At 42.6% G+C, this 16,115-nt stretch overlaps 2 protein-coding genes across 9 annotated transcripts in view; one reads left to right on the forward strand and one right to left on the reverse strand.

The window, feature by feature from the left end:
- EPS15L1 (epidermal growth factor receptor pathway substrate 15 like 1) overlaps positions 1-16,115 on the reverse strand; it is a 323,253-nt gene that overhangs the window by 153,499 nt on the left and 153,639 nt on the right. For all 8 annotated transcript variants that reach the window (XM_077252909.1, XM_077252893.1, XM_077252875.1 and 5 more), the window contains one exon: positions 9,473-9,533. In XM_077252909.1, coding sequence (XP_077109024.1) covers positions 9,473-9,533 — 61 coding nt within the window. The remainder of the gene's footprint in view (positions 1-9,472; positions 9,534-16,115) is intronic.
- C1H19orf44 (chromosome 1 C19orf44 homolog) overlaps positions 1-16,115 on the forward strand; it is a 497,340-nt gene that overhangs the window by 80,073 nt on the left and 401,152 nt on the right. The gene's annotated exons all lie outside the window — the stretch shown is intronic.

The raw sequence follows: 16,115 nt of genomic DNA on the forward strand, positions 1-16,115 counted from the left end.
AATGGAAAATATGGAGCTAAAGTAACATTTCTGTAGGAAAAAGTCAAATGTTCATTTTTTCCTTCCACATTCCATTAATTCTTGTGAAGCACCAGAAGGGTTAATAAACTTCTTGAATGTGGTTTTTAGCACCTTGAGGGGTGCAGTTTTTAGAATGTTGTCACTTTGGGGTATTTTCTGTCATATGGGCCCTTCAAATTCACTTCAAATGTGATGTGGTCCCTAAAAAAATGATTTTGTAAATGTAATGGAAAAATGAGAAATTGCTGATCAACTTTTAACCCTTCTAACTTCGTAACAAAAAACAATGTTTCAAAAATTGTGCAGATGTAAAGTATACATGAGGGAATTGTTATTTATTAACTACTAGATGGTGGCCCGATTCTAACGCATCGGGTATTCTAGAATATGCATGTCCACGTAGTATATTGCACAGCCCACGTAGTACACTGCACAGCCCATGTAGTATATTGCCCAGTTACGTAGTATATTGCCCAGTGACGTAGTATATTGCCCAGCCACGTAGTATATTGCCCAGTTACGTAGTATATTGCCCAGTGACGTAGTATACAGCACAGAGCCACGTAGTATATTGCCCAGTTATGTAGTATATTGCCCAGTTACGTAGTATACAACACAGAGCCACGTAGTATATTGCACAGCGACGTAGTATACAGCACAGAGCCACGTAGTATATTGCCCAATTACGTAGTATATTGCCCAGTGACGTAGTATACAGCACAGAGCCACGTAGTATATTGCACAGCGACATAGTATACAGCAGAGGTGTCAAACTGCATTCCTCGAGGGCCGCCAACAGGTCATGTTTTCAGGATTTCCTTGTATTGCACAGGTGATAATTTAATCACCTGCACAGAATGATTCCAGCACCTTGTGGAATGCTAAGGAAATCCTGAAAACATGACCTGTTGGCGGCCCTCGAGGAATGCAGTTTGACACCTCTGGTATACAGCACAGAGCCACGTAGTACATTGCCCAGTCATGTAGTATATTGCCCAGCTACGTAGTATATTGCCCAGTCACTTAGTATATTGCCCAGCTATGTAGAATATTGCCCAGCCCACGTAGTATATTGGCCAGTCACATAGTATATTGCCCAGCCCACGTAGTATATTGGCCAGTCACGTAGTATATTGCCCAGCTACGTAGTATATTGCCCAGTCACGTAGTATATTGCCCAGTCACGTAGTATATTGCCCAGCTACGTAGTATATTGCCCAGCTACGTAGTATATTGCCCAGCTACGTAGTATATTGCCCAGCTACGTAGTATATTGCCCAGCTACGTAGTATATTGCCCAGCTACGTAGTATATTGCCCAGCTACGTAGTATATTGCCCAGCCACGTATGTCACAGGTTAAAAAATAAAAAATAAACATATACTCACCTTCCGAGGGTACCCTTGTAGTTCTGTCACCTGTGTGCGGTGCAGGCAGCAGCTTCCGGTCCCAGGGTGTGATGACGTCGCGGTCACGTGACCGTGACGTCATGGCAGGTCCTTCTCGTGCAGGCCCTGTGGTGACGTCGCGGTCACATGACCGTGACGTCATGGCAGGTCCTTGTCGCACACCATCCTTAGCACCGGAACCTGACGCTTGCATGGAGCGGTCACCGGAGGGTCGCGAGGAGCGGGAAAGGCGGCGGAAGGTGAGTATTTAATGATTTTTTATTTTTTTATTATTTTTTACATTAGATGTTTTTACTATTGAGGCTGCCTATGCAGCCTCAATAGTAAAAACTTGGTCACACAGGGTTAATAGCGGCGGTAACGGAGTGAGTTACCTGCGGCATAACGCGGTCCGTTACCACTGGCATTAACCCTGTGTCAGCCGTGACTGCGGGGAGTATGGAGCGGGCGCCGGGCACTGACTGTAGGGGAGTAGGGAGGGACTAATCGGACTGTGGCCGTCGCTGATTGGTTGCGGCAGCCATGACAGGCAGCTGGCGAGACCAATCAGCGACTTGGATTCCATGACAGACAGAGGCCGCGACCAATGAATATCCGTGACAGAAAGAAAGAAAGACAGACAGAAGGACAGACAGAAAGACGGAAGTGACCCTTAGACAATTATATAGTAGATTTTGTGTGACATAACTCTCTGGTTTAAGGGTATAAAGATTAAAAGTTTGAAAACTCTGTAATTTTCAAAAGTTTTGCCAAATTTCCAATATTTTCAGAAATAAACGCAAGTTAAATCGAACAAATGTTACCACTGTCATGAAGTACAACAGGTCACGAAAAATAATCTCAGAATCAGTGGGATATGTTAAAGCGTTCCAGAGTTATAAACACAAAGTGACACTGGCCGGAATTGTAAAAATTGGCCAGGTCAACGGAGGCGAAAATAGGCTCTAGTGTGAAAGAGTTAATACATATATTTAATAAAGTTTGTTGTATTCTAAGCACTATAAACTCCATGTATGTTTCATCCTGTATCTATGAAGGACTGGTCTGCTGGTCCCCCAGACCTGAATCCAATCGAGCCATCTGGGACATCATGTCTTGCTCCATCTAAAATGCCACGTTGCACCACAGACTGTCCAGGAGTTGACTGATGCTTTAATCCAGGTCTGGAAGGAGATCCCTCAAGAGAACATCCGCCGCCTCATCAGGAGCATGGCCAGGCGTTGTAGGGAGGTCAGATACAGGCACGTATAGGCCACACACACTACTGAGCATCATTTCCTTGTCTTGAGGCATTTCCACTGAAGTTGGATCAGCCTTTAATTTGATTTTCCACTTTGATTTTGAGTATCATTCCAAATCCAGACCTCCATGGGATATTAATTTTGATTTACATTGATTATTTTTAAGTTTTATTGTTTTCAACGCATTCCACTATGTAATGAATAAAGATTTGCAACTGAATATTTCATGCAGTGATATCTAGGATGCGGTATTTTAATGTTCCCTTTATTTTTTTGAGCAGTGTATACACCTTCCTCTTTCTCGTTCAAAAATTAACTTTGGCTGCTTTGTCTGGTCTACAGGACGAACAAGGATTCTGGGTAACATACTGTCCAGTCCAAAAGAGGCAGAAGGTGTCAGTCTCTCCGATTGCCTTTGCTTTTACTAGGTCTTTGCCTACTACAATGCTCCAATAGAAAATTATGGGTTCACATTGCACAAGATATTAGCGGAGTATCAGTTTCCACTTTGCCCAGGATCTAGTCAAGTCTCTCTCATAATATTCCCCATATCATCTAGTAGTTGGCAAACACTGAAAGCAATACATATACCAAGTGAATAGGGCTGTTTTATTGACCCACGGAGACCACTATCACCCATAATGAATAATTTGGGGTTTCTATCTGGTGCTTCCTCACATTCCTTTGCAGGCTGTTCCAAATAAACCTCCTCGGCTACATCACATAGCGCCTCTACTCTACCTCTCTCCACTATATTAAATTATAGCACTCTAAAGACACACCAAAAACATGAATATTTCCAACTTCAACAATTCTATTCCTCTGTCGATAGATGATATGAATCTGCTCACATTTTATCCTCTTTTGAAAAGATGTGTATAGCATCCCCAAGTCCTTCGCATGCCATCTCAAACATTTAGAAACTACTCAGACTCGGACCTGGAACTTCTCCCTTTTTTTTGCAAGACGTGGGAGAATGAACTCCAACATTCTTTACCAAGGACCTGTCCCATAAATCCATAATTGCTACCAAGTCACAAGAAACAAGCTATAAATTTGTTTCAAGATGGTATCGAGATCTTTCCACCTTGCACAAATAGTAAGACTCAGGAAAAGTATCAAGGATTCACAGTGGTTTATTCGATGCGTTTCGGGGGTCTCATGCCCCCTTCATCAGGAAATACCAAATAGTTAATATCTACTTTACATCAGCACAATTTTGGAACCAACATTTTTTTGGTTAGGAAGTTATAAGGGTTAAAAATTGACCAGCAATTTTTCATTTTTCCAACAAAATTAGCAAAACCATTTTTTTTTAGGGACCACATCACATTTGGTCTATATAATAAAAAAATATCCAAAAGTGACACCATTCTAAAAACTGCACTCCTCAAGGTGTTCAAAACCACATTCAATAAGTTTATTAACCCTTCAGGTGCTTCACAGGAATTTTTGGAATGTGAAAAAAATGAAGTTAACTTTTTTTCACAAAAAAAATTGATCTGAAGTAAATTTTATTTTGACAAGAGTAACTGGAAAAATCGACACCAAAATTTGTTGTGTAACCTCTCCTGTGCAATGTTATTTTGGCCCCAAATTTTGCACTTTCATAAGGGTAACAGGAGAAATTACACCATTCGATTTGTTTTACAATTTCTCCTGAGTACGCCGATACCCCATATGTAGGGGAATACTACTTCTGCAGCACAGTGCAAAGCTCAGAAGGGAAGAAGCGCCATATTGGAGTTCAGATTTTGCTAGAATGGTTTGAGGGTGCCATGTCAAATTGGCAGAGCCCCTGAGGTGCCAGAGCAACAGAAACCCCCTATATGTGTACTATATACCCCTATATACTAATTTTACAAACTACACTCCCCAATTAATTAATCTAGGGGCGCAGTGATCATATTAACACCACATGTGTCTCACAGAATTTTATACCATTGAGTGGTGAAAAGAAAGAATAAATTACATTTTTACCACTAAAATATTGTTTTAGCCCAAATTTTTTATTTTTCTAGGGGCTAATAGGATTTTTTTTTCTTTACAACAAAACAGGTAACATTTTTCCTGAGTGTGCCAACAGCCCACATGTAATTGGGAAATATTTTTCAGGCACAGTACAAAGCTCAGAAGACAAGGAGCGCCAGATTTTAGTGTTATAGTTTGCAGGTGCCATGACCCATTGGGAGAGCATATGAGATGCCAGAACAGTAAAACCGACCCTATTTTACAAACTACACCTCTCAATAAATTAATCTAGGGGTGCAGTGATCATATGGACACAAGTGTGTGTCAGAATTTTATACCATTGGGCAGTGAAGAAAAAATAACTACATTTTTACCACCAAAATTTAGTTTTAGCCCCAGATATTACATTTTCACACAAGAAGTGGGTAAAAATGGCACCATCATTTGTTCCACAAATTCTACTGAACGTGGCAATACCCCATATGTGGCTATACAGCAGTACTACTTAGCCATACCGAGAGACTCGGGAGGAATGGAGCGCTATTTGTCTCCTGGAGCGCAGATTTTCCTAAAATACGGTAGTTTGCGGACTCCATATAGAGCCCCTAATTGCTAGAGGAGCAGAATCCCCCTCAAGTGACCCTATTTTGGAAATTATACCCCTTTCAGAATTTATCTACAGGTGTAATGACAATTTTGACTCCATGGGCGTTTTCCAGAAACAAGAAGCAATGAATATTGCTTAGTGAAAATTGCAAACTGCCATTGTAGTGACCAGTATGCTGTAGTGACAAGTACGTTGCAGTCAACAGTACGTTAAGCCAAGCCCGTGCTTCTAGAGACATGCACCAGTAATTTAGGCGGGCTCTCATCGCTTCAGAAATGCCAAACATGTAGATGTTATATGTGGTTTAGGTACACTGTGAGGCACAGCAATGCAAAGTCCCGGACTACTGTAAAGCCGCCAGCTGACGAACCTCCTCCTCAACCCACTGGGGCAACGACGGCTGCAACTCACCGAAACTCCATAATCAAGCCCTCCACAGGCACACACCTCACTATCACACTTCAGGTAACATACTACTAATAACAACCTGGGGAGTGCGTATCATCTATATTCTGTATTCTATATTTTACATCGCACTGACGTACAACTATTATTGAGTGCATCTGCATTTAGATTTACCTCTGAAGCCGCTCATCACATCACCAACAAGAGTTTTTTTCCCTTAGTACCCACCTGTGTATCTACGGCTGTAATCGGTCTTACTGAAACTAGAGAACCCCGGCACAGGCACGATTTTTCTCATATCTAAACAGGTAATCCAATATTATAAGGCTCAATCCTCTGAATTTAGAAAGTCTTCATGCACCCTGACTCATAGCGCAAGTAAAAACAATTTGTCTTTGTGAGAGCCCTCTAAAATTCCTATGTGGTATAGGATCTACTTGCAGCTGACTCAGTGTGCTTACACTAGCGCCACCATATATTTTTCTTTCATTATACACTTCTTTGTCCTACTATGGGACAATAATTTTTTGCAGGCATATCGCTTGTATAGCATGGGGATGCAGCAGCATACCTATGCTATGCAAACGGACAGCTCTGCACAGACAGAAAAAGTTGCTGATCATGCAACTTTCCTTGCTCTGTCATGACAGCATCGGGTCACCATGGCAACGATCGAGACCCCATGTCACACCGCAGGGTCTCCAATCCAAGGGCAGAGGGGCTGTCATCCCTCTGCCGGCTCCCAGTTCGATCGCAGCATTTAGGGGGTTAAAGTGCCAAGAGCGGCAGGGACCACTACTGGCACTTTGTGCAGGGTGTCAGTGTCAGAATCAGCTGACACCCGGCGGCAATTGCGCACAGACAGATCGTGTGCACGCACGATCTCCAGGACGTAATGATCCGTAAAACACGTCAATAAGGCTCCGGACGCGTGGACGAATTTTTACTTCCAATGCCAGAAAGGGGTTAAGGGATTATCCAGTCAAAACCAATAAGTCTGCAGTCACTCTGTGTGACTGCAGACTTATGAATCCATTCAGCGCATGCACTGTGCACTACGGGGATTCACTAGCTTCAGACCAAGGAACGGAGGGAATGTATGAGCAACCCCCGGCCAGTGGGCACGGCCTCGGCTCAATATCTTTTGGCACCAACTCCACTCACCATATTTGGAGGAAGATGAAGGATGAGTACAACCTCAAGAACACAGTCCCAATCATGAAGCATGGTGGCGGAAACAACATACTTCGGGGGTCCTTTTCTGCAAAGGGGACATGTGACTGCATTGTAATGAAGGGAGAATGGATGAGGTCATGTATGGCAAGATTTTAGCCAACAACCTACTTCCCTCACTAAGAGCATTGAAGATGGCTCGTGGCTGGGTCTTCCAGCATGACAATGACCCAAAATACACAGCCAGGGCAACTAAGAAGTGGTTCCATAAGAAACATTTCAAGGTCCTGGAGTGGCCGGTCCAGTCTCCAGACCAGAACCCAGCAGAAAATCTTGAAGGGAGATGAAACTCAATGTTACCCAGCAACAGCTCCAAAACCTGAAGAAGATCTTGTATGGAGGAATGGGACAAAATCCCTGATGCAGATTGTACAAGCTTGGTCAAGAACTACAAAAAACGTCTGACCTCTGTGATTGCAAACAAAGGATTCTGTACTATATATTAAGTTCTGTTTTTCTATTGTATAAAATACTTATTTCATGCAATAAAATGCATATCAGTTATGTAAAAAACACAATTTGATTTTCTTGATTTTTTTTCCTGGCTCTCACAGTTGAAGTGTACCTACGATAAAAATTACAGAACTCTCTATTCTTTGTAGGAGGAAAAACTTGCAAAATCGGCAGTGTATCAAATACTTTTTTACTCCACTGTAGATATACAGTACAGACCAAAAGTTTAGACACACCTTCTCATTTAAAGATTTTTCTGTATTTTCATGACTATGAAAATTGTAAATTCACACTGAAGGCATCAAAACTATGAATTAACACATGTGGAATTATACACTTAACAAAAAAGTGTGAAACAACTGAAATTATGTCTTATATTCTAGGTTCTTCAAAGTAGCCACCTTTTGCTTTGATGACTGCTTTGCACACTCTTGGCATTCTCTTGATGAGCTTCAAGAGGTAGTCACCGGGAATGGTCTTTCAACAATCTTGAAGGAGTTCCCAGAGATGCTTAGCACTTGTTAGCCATTTTGCCTTCACTCTGCAGTCCAGCTCACCCCAAACCATCTCGATTGGGTTCAGGTCTGGTGACTATGGAGGCCAGGTCATCTGGCGTAGCACCCCATAACTCTCCTTCTTGGTCAAATAGCCCTTACACAGCCTGGAGGTGTGTTTGGGGTCATTGTCCTGTTGAAAAATAAATGATGGTCCAACTAAACGCAAACCGGATGGAATAGCATGCCGCTGCAAGATGCTGTTGTAGCCATGCTGGTTCAGTATGCCTTCAGTTTTGAATAAATTCCCAACAGTGTCACCAGCAAAGCATCCCCACACCATCACACCTCCTCCTCCATGCTTCACGGTGGGAACCAGGCATGTAGAGTCCATTCGTTCACCTTTTCTGCGTCGCACAAAGACACGGTGGTTGGAACCAAAGATCTCAAATTTGGACTCATCAGACAAAAGCACAGATTTCCACCACTGGTCTAATGTCCATTCCTTGTGTTCTTTAGCCCAAACAAGTCTCTTCTGCTTGTTGCCTGTCCTTAGCAGTGGTTTCCTAGCAGCTCTTTCCCCGTGAAGGCCTGCTGCACAAAGTCTCCTCTTAACAGTTGTTGTAGAGATGTGTCTGCTGCTAGAACTCTGTGTGGCATTGACCTGGTCTCTAACCTGAGCTGCTGTTAACCTGCGATTTCTGAGGCTGGTGACTCGGATAAACTTATCCTCAGAAGCAGAGGTGACTCTTGGTCTTCCTTTCCTGGGGCGGCCCTTATGTGAGCCAGTTTCTTTGTAGCGCTTGATGACACTGCACTTGGGGGCACTTTCAAAGTTTTCCCAATTTTTCGGACTGACTGGCCTTCATTTCTTAAAGTAATAATGGCCAATCGTTTTTCTTTACTTAGCTGCTTTTTTCTTGCCATAATACAAATTCTAAAAGTCTATTCAGCAGGACTATCAGCTGTGTATCCACCAGACTTCTGCACAACATAACTGATGGTCCCAACCCCATTTATAAGGCAAGAAATCCCACTTATTAAACCTGACAGGGCACACCCTGTGAAGTGAAAACCATTCCCGGTGACTACCTCTTGAAACTCATCAAGAGAATGCCAAGAGTGTGCAAAGCAGTCATCAAAGCAAAAGGTGGCTACTTTGAAGAACCTAGAATCTAAAACATAATCACACTTTTTTTGTGAAGTATATAATTCCACATGTGTTAATTCATAGTTTTGATGCCTTCAGTGTGAATGTACAATTTTCATAGTCATGAAAATACAGAAAAATCTTTAAATGAGAAGGTGTGTCCAAACTTTTGGTCTGTACTGTATACTTCCAGGACAATGCAAAGTCTGGTGACAAAGTTATAAGTAAGAAAAGATGCTGCTTGCAAGAGTACATAGAGAAATACAAAAATGTACCCAACTAAAAGAAATAAGCAACTGGCCAGCAATAACAATCATGTGAGGAAAATAAACTACCAATGCAGAGCATCAATGCGTAAACCTTTCATCCTGCAGAGTTGTTCGAGAGTAAAGAATGAAGAAAGGTCATGCTGGTGGGAAAATGGTGTGGAGGACGGGTAGAAAAAAAACAAAACACAAAAATGGAAATTGGCCATGTTAGTCTGCTCACCTGGTTCTTTCTTGGGCAGCGTTGAGGAGGAGAAAGGATCTCTGCTCTCAAAAGGATCAGACTGTTGCAGAAGACAGATAAACCAACATTATATAGAAATCAAAATAATATAGCTGGCCATACACAGACAATTTGACCAAGTTGATCCAAGAGTTGAGGAACATAGAGAGGACAAATTCTATTGAAGCATACTGACAGATTCTGCCAAGTCAAGTTTACATTTCTAAGGTGTATGGGTGGCAGGAGATAATTAATATATGGCCAGTGTAATTTGCTTGAACGCTTATATGAATATCCCACTCACCGAGGCACCACAATAATGACAATTCTAGGAATAGGAGATATAACTATTGTGCAAGTACATCGTTCTCCACACCATGAATGGCCAACAACAGAATGGTCAATATATACACTGCTCAAAAAAACAGAATTACACTTACTGGTAACTTGGATTCTATGACCCTCAAGGACAGCACATACAGCAGGAGGTTGCCTCCCCATCCTAATTAGCGACAGGTAACACAAGAGGTTTAAATAGCTCTCCCCCTCCCTCCATCCTCAATGTTTCTTCTGGGAGCACACAGAATGAATGCTTAAATTTTTTATTAACACCAAAGAATCAAGTAAACATAACGTTCTGAGGGGGTGGGAGGGTTTACCCGTGCCATCGTGGAGGGTCTTAGAAACCAAATAACCCGTGAGTGTAATTCTATTTTCTCTAACCCCCTCCACGACAGCCCACTCAGGAGAAATGCCAAAGAATAACGCCTAGGGAAGGACAAAAGTCTGGAGGACTTTCCTGCCGAAGGCTAGATCTCTTAAAGACATTAGGTCTAATCTGAAGTGCTTAATAAAGGTATGGACTGAGGACCAGGTAGCAGCTCTGCAGATCTGGTCGATGGAACCACTGGCCCTTTCAGCCCAGGAGATGGCAACGACTCTAATGGAATGAGCGCTTAGCGATTCAGGAGGAGATAAATCTTGATTTTAAAATGTTTCCGTAATCACTTTTTTAATCCAGTTCGCCAGAGAGCTCTTCGAGGCTTTCCTCCCTTTATTTGGTTCACAAAATTGGACAAAAAGGTTTTGATCATTCCTCCAAGGTCCCATTTGCTAAGTAGAAATGAATGGTTCGCCGAACATCTAGAGAATGAAATATGGTCCTCGATCATCCTTTGGGTTCTCACAAAAGGAAGGTAGAATTATTTCCTGGGACATGTGAAAGTCAAAAGATAATATATTAATAATTAATATATATGTAGTAATCATGTTCCTCATTGGATTGGTTTTCTAATGAAGCAGCTAATCAATTAATATATACTGTATATGCGAACAATAGTTTAATTATTTTGCACTATTTAATATTATTGATTTTGCACTTTTTAACATTTACCGTATATTATTTTTTCACCTTATTTCATTATTATACTGTATATATATATATATATATATATATATATATATATATATATATATATACACATCACTCACGTTATGTATATTAAATTTTACATTATAAATAAAAAGTATGCGAAATTCATTATTGTTTGTTTGATAATATTTAGCTTTCATTATCTATATATATATAATTGTCTAAGGGGTACTTCCGTCTTTCTGTCGGCAATTTCCGTCACGGAAATCCCGCTTCGCTGATTGGTCTCGCCAGCGCCTGTCATGGCTGCCGCGACCAATAAGCGACGGGCACAGTCCGATTAGTCCCTCCCTACTCACCTGCAGTCAGTGCCCGGCGCCCGCTCCATACTCCCCTCCGGTCACCGCTCACACAGGGTTAATGCCAGTGGTAACGGACCGCGCTATGCTGCGGGTAACGCACTCTGTTACCGCTGCTATTAACCCTGTGTGTCCCCAACTTTTTACTATTGATGCTGCCTATGCAGCATCAATAGTAAAAAGATCTAATGTTAAAAAGAATAAAAAAACAAAAAACCTGCTATTCTCACCTTCCGTCGTCTGACGATGCACTCGCGCCTGCCGCCATCTTCCGTTCCCAGAGATGCATTGCGAAATTACCCAGAAGACTTAGCAGTCTTGCGAGACCGCTAAGTCATCTGGGTAATTTCGCAATGCATCCTGGGAACGGAAGATGGCGGCAGCGGCGCACGCATCACCAGAGCTTCGCTGGATCCCGGCGGGTGAGTATATAACTATTTTATTTTTTTATTTTTTTTATTTTACAGGGATATGGTGCCCACACTGCTATATACTATGTGGGCTGTGTTATATACCGCGTGGCTGCTATATACTGCATGGGCAGTGTTATATACTGCGTGGGCTGTTATATACTGCGTGGGCTGTGCTATACACTACGTGCCCTCTGTTATATACTGCGTGGCCTGTGCTATATACTACGTCGCCTGTGTGCCTGTGTTATATACTGCGTGGCTGCTATATACTGCGTGGGCTGTGTTATATAGTATGTGGGCTGTGTTATATACTGCGTGGCCTGTATTAATGCATCGGCTATTCTACAATATCATACTAAATTAAATATACAATTGATTCATAAAGATAAAATACTAGATGGTGGCCCGATTCTAACGCATCGGGTATTCTAGAATATGTATGTATATAGCAGCCACATAGTATATAGCACAGGCCACGTAGTATTTGTCTGCTATATACTACATGGCACCTATATACTACGTGGCCTGTGCTATATACTATGTGGCTGCTATATACATACATATTCTAGAATACCCGATGCGTTAGAATCGGGCCACCATCTAGTATTTTATCTTTATGAATCAATTGTATATTTAATTTAGTATGATATACTATCAATTTAGAACAACATATCAGGCGGCTATTGATCATATAAAGCAATTGATTTAGACCCTTTTCTCCATTGAAACTCTGCAATTAATTCTCCCATTTCCATGTCCTCATAATAAAACAATAATTTTTTAGCATCCTCCATTTAACCTCCAAACATTTGTGGGACCTGTCATTTCTGCGTCTGAGACAGAGATATCTTCAGAGGCGTATTTCCTCATTTTTGACACAGAGGAGCCCCTGAAAAGGATTGGGAAAAGGTGGCTAGGGATGACTGGATTTCCTGTTGCACCATTCCTCTAACTTCATCCATCAGGGATGGCTGTTCTTCACGGATGATTTTCTCCATACATGGCCTTTTATGGACGGACAGGAGTTTCTTACTGCAGATGGCACATTTGCGATTTACAGATTTTTTTTTAATTTTCGTGCAGGATCCTTGTCTCCCTAAAAAAGAGAGAGGGGAAATCCACAAGGATGGATTCTATAACAAAAGGGACCTACCCTTACCAGGCATACTCACTGGGCCAGAGTTAGCGCTGGGCTCTGCAGATGCAGATCTAAGGGAAGACACATTCATCATAAGAAACTCAGTCCTACCTTATGGTGTCTTCAGTCAGAGTCCTTTTATTCAAGAACCGAGACCTAGCACTTTCCATCATCCAATAAGATGAACACTCCCCTCTGAGGTCAGGTCCTGTCTTCTGGGTGCTTTTCCCAGATTTGAAATTCCAGAAGAAGAGCCTTGGTGAGAGAGGTAAAGAACCCCAAGATCACTGTGGCTGAGTTCCGGAGATGCAGTAGGGAGATGGGAGAAAGTTTCACAAAGTCAACTATCATTGCATCCCTCCAGCAGTCGGGTCTTTATGACAGAGTGGCCCAATGGAAGCCTCTCCTCAGTGCAAGACATATGAAAGCCCACATAGAGTTTGCTAAAAAACACATGAAGGACTCCCAGGCTATGAGAAATAAGATTCTCTGGTCTAATGAGACGAAGATAGACCTTTTTGGTGATAATGCTAAGTGGTATGTGTGGAGAAAATCAGGCACTGCTCATCACATTCTCAGAAGTGAAACATGGTGGTGGCATCATGCTATGGGGGTGTTTTTCAGCTGCAGGGACAGGACGACTGGTTGTCATTGAAAGAAACATGAATGCGGCCAAGCACAGAGATATCCTGGATGAAAATCTCTTCCAGAGTGCTCTGGACCTCAGACTTGGCCGAAGGTTCACCTTCCAACAAGACAATGACCATAAGCACACAGCTAAAATAACAAAGGAGTGGCTTCAGAACAACTGTGTGACCATTCTTGACTGACCCAGCCAGAGCCCTGACCTAAACCCAATTGAGCATCTCTGGAGAGACCTGAAAATGGCTGTCCACCAAAGTTCACCATCCAACCTGACGGAACTGGAGAGAATCTGCAAATAAGAATGGCAGAGGATCCCCAAATCCAGGTGTGAAAAACTTGTTGCATCATTCCCAAGAAGACTCATGGCTGTATTAGCTCAAAAGGGTGCTTCTACTCAATACTGAGCAAAGGGTCTGAATACTTATGACCATGTGATATTTCAGTTTTTCTTTTTTATTAAATTTGCAAACATTTCTACATTTCTGGGTTTTTTTCAGTCAAGATAGGATGCAGAGTGTACATTAATGAGAAAAAAAATGTGTTGTTTTTTTTTAATTTACCAAATGGCTGCAATGAAAGAAAGAGTAAAAAATTTAAAGGGGTCTGAATACTTTCCATACCCACTGTATGCTGGAAGTGACGTCACACTTAACTGACTCGGCGGTGAGCGTTACTTCCTATGTGCTTGCCAGAGAACCTCTGGAAGACATCGCCGGCTTCACTAGAGCGAGGGGAAATAATCTATTCTGCTGGGGGCCTATGGGAAGCCCCTAGCCACTCCTCACCATCTAGCATTGCCTGACAGGCGCTGGAGGATAGTGCAGTCCCGCTCCACGGTGGAAGCGGCTTAGGGAGGAAGGTGCGGACGATCGACCCAGTCTGACCGGCTAAAGGTAAATTACAAGAGTGGCTGTTCGCCGGCCCATACCTCAGAAAGAAACCTCTTCATCCCTTAGGGACAGGAAAAACACTGAGGATGAAGGGAAGGGGAGGCCTATTTAAACCTCTTGTGTTTTCTGTCCCTTATAAGAATGGGGAGGTAACCTCCTCCTGTGTATGCTGTTGTGGAGCGGATTAGAGAAAATAAAGGGAACACTTATACAACACAATCTAACTCCAAGTAAAGTCACACTTCTGTAAAATCAACCTGTCCAGTTATGGAGCAACACAGATTGTGAAGCAATTTCTCTTGCTGTTGTGCAAATAGAACAGAAAACAGGTAAAAATGATAGTATAATTAGCAAGACAACCCTTATAAAGGAGCGGTTCCGTGGGGGGTGACCCTAGACCATTTCTCTGTTCTCATCCTTTTTGGCTGTTTTGGTCACTTTTGGTGTTTGTCTTTGATCTCACCCATAGAAGCACAGTAGCATGAGGCATGGAGAGGGCCATAGGAGGAGAACAACCCAGCAACAGGACCTCTACCTCCTCCTTTGTGCAAGGAGGAACAGGAGGAGCAGTGCCAGAGCCCTGCAAAATGACCACCAGCAGGCCACTAACATCCATGTGTCTGCTCAAACTGTCAGAAACAGATTCCATGAGGGTGGTATGAGGGCCCGACATCCACAAGTGGGTGTTGTGCTTACAACCCAACACTGTGCAGGGCGATTAGCATTTGCCAGAGAACACCAAGATTGGCAGATTCGACATTGGCTCCCTGTGCTCTTCACGAATGAGAGCAGATTCACTCTTCGCACATGTGACAGAGTCTGGAGACAATGTGGAGAATGTTCTGCTGCCTGCAACATTCTCCAGCATGACTGGTTTGGCAGTGGGTCAGTAATGGTATTTGGAGGCATTTCTATGGAAGGCCGCACATGTACTAGCCAGAGGTATCCTGACTGCCATTAGGTACTGGGATGAGATCCTCAGACCCATTGTGAGACCCTATGCAGGTGCACTAGGTTCCTTCTGATGACTTACATTTTGATTTACATTGATCATTTTTATGTTTTATTGTTCTCAGTGCATTCCACTATGTAATAAATAAAGATTTGCAACAAGAATATTTCATTCAGTGATATCTAGGATGTAGTATTTTAGTGTTACCTTTATTTTTCATTTTTTTGAGCAGTGTATATATAACCACTGATAAACTGGTATCGACAGAGTCATGTCAAATAATACATAGGCAACTCCAGGAAGGGTATCTCCTCAAAAATTAGGTCTTGAAACCTTGAAAATGAGATCTGGGGACTGAAGCGCTCAGCCAAGCAGACCATATTTTACCAGGTTTCATTAGGCATTAACCTGTCATGTAACCCCTTCACTATCTTTGACATACATGTACGTTACAGGTAGTGGGCTCTGATGTGGGCTTGCATGCCGAGCCCACATCTTTCCTTGCACTTGATGGCTGATTTAATCAGCCATCAAGTGCCTCGATCAGTTATCAGTGCAGATTCAACACGAGCTAGCCAGAAGTGCCTAATTAAGCTCGCCCATCAGCGCCCCGATCACATGACCTGGGGGGGCCGATGGGTTGTCATGACTAGAGATAAGCGAATTTGATCGGGTCAGGGCTTATTCGGCAAACTATAGCACTTACCAAATAAGCTGCATAGGGAACCTGGCTTCATGGATCGCTCCTGCTGATCAGCTGTTCGGCTCCACAGCTGCATGTGTCGCGGCTGTGTGACAGTCACGACACATGCATGAAGAGCTCAACAAACAGGTTCTCCATTCATGAGTAGTGACTGTCACACAGCCACGACAC

Source organism: Ranitomeya variabilis, chromosome 1 (assembly GCF_051348905.1).
Source record: "Ranitomeya variabilis isolate aRanVar5 chromosome 1, aRanVar5.hap1, whole genome shotgun sequence".
Classification (NCBI taxonomy): Eukaryota; Metazoa; Chordata; class Amphibia; order Anura; family Dendrobatidae; genus Ranitomeya; species Ranitomeya variabilis.